Below are 3,324 nucleotides of genomic sequence, written 5' to 3'. Positions count from 1 at the left end.
ATGTAAAGAACAAAACTTGAAGATGAAGATGCAAAGACAAGTCATCGTGTGTTGGTATCAGCTGCAAATGTTAAAACCTACAAAAGTCAAAACTAAAATGAGCAAAATTGAAGAGAACACAACCGTTGTAGAGAGAAGATGGAGAAATGAGCGATGGGATTCAATATAGTCGAAAAAAATGTTGTACATCTCAATGTCGAGAAGGTGGCAAAGAGCGACAACTTCAAGAAGTTTTTTGGTTCGATTTGGAGACACTCATGATTGGTGGAATCATAGATGAGATATTTGTCGATGTCTTCGTGGTGTACGATGGTGTTAGGGTGGAAGGACTAGAAACAGTGGTGCTACTGTAGCGTACGATGTCTTGGATGAATGTTGATTTAATTTTTTTTAGGGGTTTAAGGAATAATGAAGAAGGGGAAATCTAGAAAAAGAAGGAAAATGGATACGAGCGAAATTGAAAAAGAGGAAAAACAAAACATGTTTTTTAAAATGTTAGTGACGCTTTAACTGTGATAAATTTATTAAGTTACATATGGTTACCGTAACCATGACTAATCGTCGGTTTTTTTATAATAATACCTTTATGAAAAAGTTTTTTTGTTTTTTTTTGTATTAGGATGTCTTTCAAAATCCTCCAAGTCATGTGAACACGCTTGAAAATAGTTTGATTTTTTTTATAACTTTGACCAAATTTCTAATTGCACTTGTTGGTTATATAGTCTTTCTTATAGTTCAATTTCTTTTCACTTTCTAATAGCATGATGCATACTTTTAACAATAAAATATGTTTTTTTTTGTTAAATGCTCCAGAACATAGTGTTTATTTAGTTTGAATTAAAGAAGGGTATTTGAATAATCTGATAAGCTTCAAAAGCGAGAAATAGTGTGTTGGTCAAAGTAATATTTAAAGTTTTAGAATCATGTAGATTAAGTAGAGATATTTGGAGAGATCTTAGGTAAGATGATTAAAAGACCAAACTATGTAACTATTTTGAAGAAGAGATATCCATTTATTCTTTCAAATATTTATAAAATGCTCAATTTTTACACTCCACACACACCCTTTATTAAGAATTCATAAATTCTGATGTTCAACTCTCTTATAAATGCTTCACTTTTTACTAGGTCTAATGCGTTGAAGGAGCACTTAAAAAAGGATTTTGATCACCTCCTTTTTGAAGAAGATAAATTCACAATCCGTTTAAAGAATTTTATATATATAAAATTCTTTAATAGTATTGTTGTCTCTGTCTCTTTTCAAATGAAAAAACTACCTAATCTCTAAACTACGTAAGCCCATTGTTTTTCTCATGTGAGATTGGACCTTCATTCTTCAACCGTGGGTTATTATGGTTGGGTGTTTGGGGCCTGTATCCAGCCATTTGTCCAAAATTCATGGTGCACTATGTTAAAAGAAAGTAAAATATATGTACATTTGAAAATTTGGAGTTTGTGTATTGAATTTTCTTTTTAAGTTTTTCTATATAAAGTTTAATATTTAAAAATAAGACGTGTTTTTAATTTTTTTCTTTTTAAGGGTTTAACTCTAAACTCTAACTTTTGTATATTAAATTTTTTAAAAAAATTTTCCGATATGGAGATATGTTTTTTATGTATCAAAAAATTATTTTTAAATTTTTTTATACATATATATTTTAAAAAATTTGAAATTTGTATATTAAAAATTTTACTTTTAATATAAAGTTTATTTTTTAAAAAAATCATGTGTTTTGAAAAACATTTTTGAAAGGTTTTTAAAAATTTAGTGAGATAAAGAAAATTAAAATAAAAAAAGAGTAAAGTAAACAATTCGTTAAAATGTGGGAGTAGGAATATAAATTTAAACTGTAAGTATAATTTTCTAAAAGAAATTGCAATGTTTAGTCTGAACAAAACAGTGAAACAATTGTGTAACTTTAAACAAATTCTGGAGTTTTAACAATTACATCTCAGCAACCATCTTTAGTTTTATTTTCTGTAATTTATTTTTTTTATATAATAACTTGATTTTTTTTATAAAGTAATTAAAATTAAAATTTTGTCAAAAATAATTTAAGTAATAAAAAACAATTAATAATAACATGACTTCTATATATGCATGTCACAATGTAGATCAACTTTTTTTTAACTAAAAGTAAACATCAATTTAATTAATTACCACATTATCAAAATTATAAATTATAATTGCATAAAAAAAACTAAAAATAATCAAAATTGAAAATTCACTAAAACAGTAGATGAAAACTTAATTTTTTTAAATAATTAAATTAAATTTTTTATTATTAATAATAATTTTTTATAATAATAATAATAATATAAAATATAGAAAAGAAACACCTAAAGTCTCCAATGTTCGAGAAATATCTGCATTATTCTACTATGTCCACTCTAGTATGTTCAATTTGATTAAACACTCTGCAGAATCCTCTATACCCTTCTTCCCCTTTTCTTCAAAATGTTGCTTTTCTTCATTCCTGAACGATCTCGAACACTTTACACAATCTTCCACCACTATATATACACTCACACCATTCCCATTTTCTCATCAACAAATAAAGCAGCTACTATTTTCTAACAACAATGTCGCTAATTCCAAGCGTGTTCGGTACAGGACGAAGAACAAACATCTTGGACCCATTCTCTCTATCCCTGTGGGACCCATTCCAAGACTTCCAATTATCAACATCTACCAACGAAACGACACCGTTCGCAAACGCACGCATCGACTGGAAGGAAACACCGGAAGCACACGTGTTCAAAGCCGATCTTCCAGGTGTGAAGAAGGAAGAAGTGAAAGTCGAGATCGAAGAGGATCGCGTCTTGAAAATAAGCGGAGAGAGGAAAATTGAAAAGGAAGACAAGAACGACACGTGGCATCGCGTTGAGCGTAGTCAGGGAAGTTTTCTCCGCCGTTTTAGGCTGCCGGGAAATGCTAAGGTGGACCATGTGAAAGCTGCTATGGAAAATGGTGTGCTTACTGTTACTGTTCCTAAGGAGGAAGTTAAGAAGCCCGATGTTAAGCCCATTCAGATTACGGGCTGAGCCTTTCTTCTAATTCTCTATTGGGCCTGTTGGTGTCTCTCAATAAAATGTATTATAACGAAATAAATGTGTATTGTTGAGAAATTCAGACTTGTACTATCATGTACGAAGGGACTCAGCTATTACTACAAGTTTCTTGTGGTTTGTGAGTGTTGTTTTCTCTATTGTGTTTAAATTAAGAGCTTTTTAATTTAATGCTCGGTGATTACTGATCAAAAATAAATTTATCGGTATGTATGCAGTGAAATTGGTATGGATTACTGATCAAATATATATATA

The 3,324-nt window shown here is 29.8% G+C and overlaps 1 protein-coding gene across 1 annotated transcript; it reads left to right on the top strand.

The window, feature by feature from the left end:
- Positions 1-2,484: 2,484 nt before the first annotated feature.
- On the top strand, positions 2,485-3,240 carry LOC101513658 (17.5 kDa class I heat shock protein-like). Its single transcript, XM_004490873.3, has one exon. It carries the CDS (start codon positions 2,584-2,586, stop codon positions 3,043-3,045), a length of 462 nt encoding a protein of 153 aa, XP_004490930.1. The 5' UTR covers positions 2,485-2,583; the 3' UTR covers positions 3,046-3,240.
- Positions 3,241-3,324: the final 84 nt, after the last annotated feature.

This window comes from Cicer arietinum, chromosome 2 (genome assembly GCF_000331145.2).
Source record: "Cicer arietinum cultivar CDC Frontier isolate Library 1 chromosome 2, Cicar.CDCFrontier_v2.0, whole genome shotgun sequence".
NCBI lineage: Eukaryota > Viridiplantae > Streptophyta > Magnoliopsida > Fabales > Fabaceae > Cicer > Cicer arietinum.
This window is presented reverse-complemented; position numbering and strand designations above follow the sequence as displayed.

Bases quoted from the DNA above. Each gene is read 5' to 3' on its own strand.
- LOC101513658 (XM_004490873.3), top strand. From the start codon at position 2,584: ATGTCGCTAATTCCAAGCGTGTTCGGTACAGGACGAAGAACAAACATC.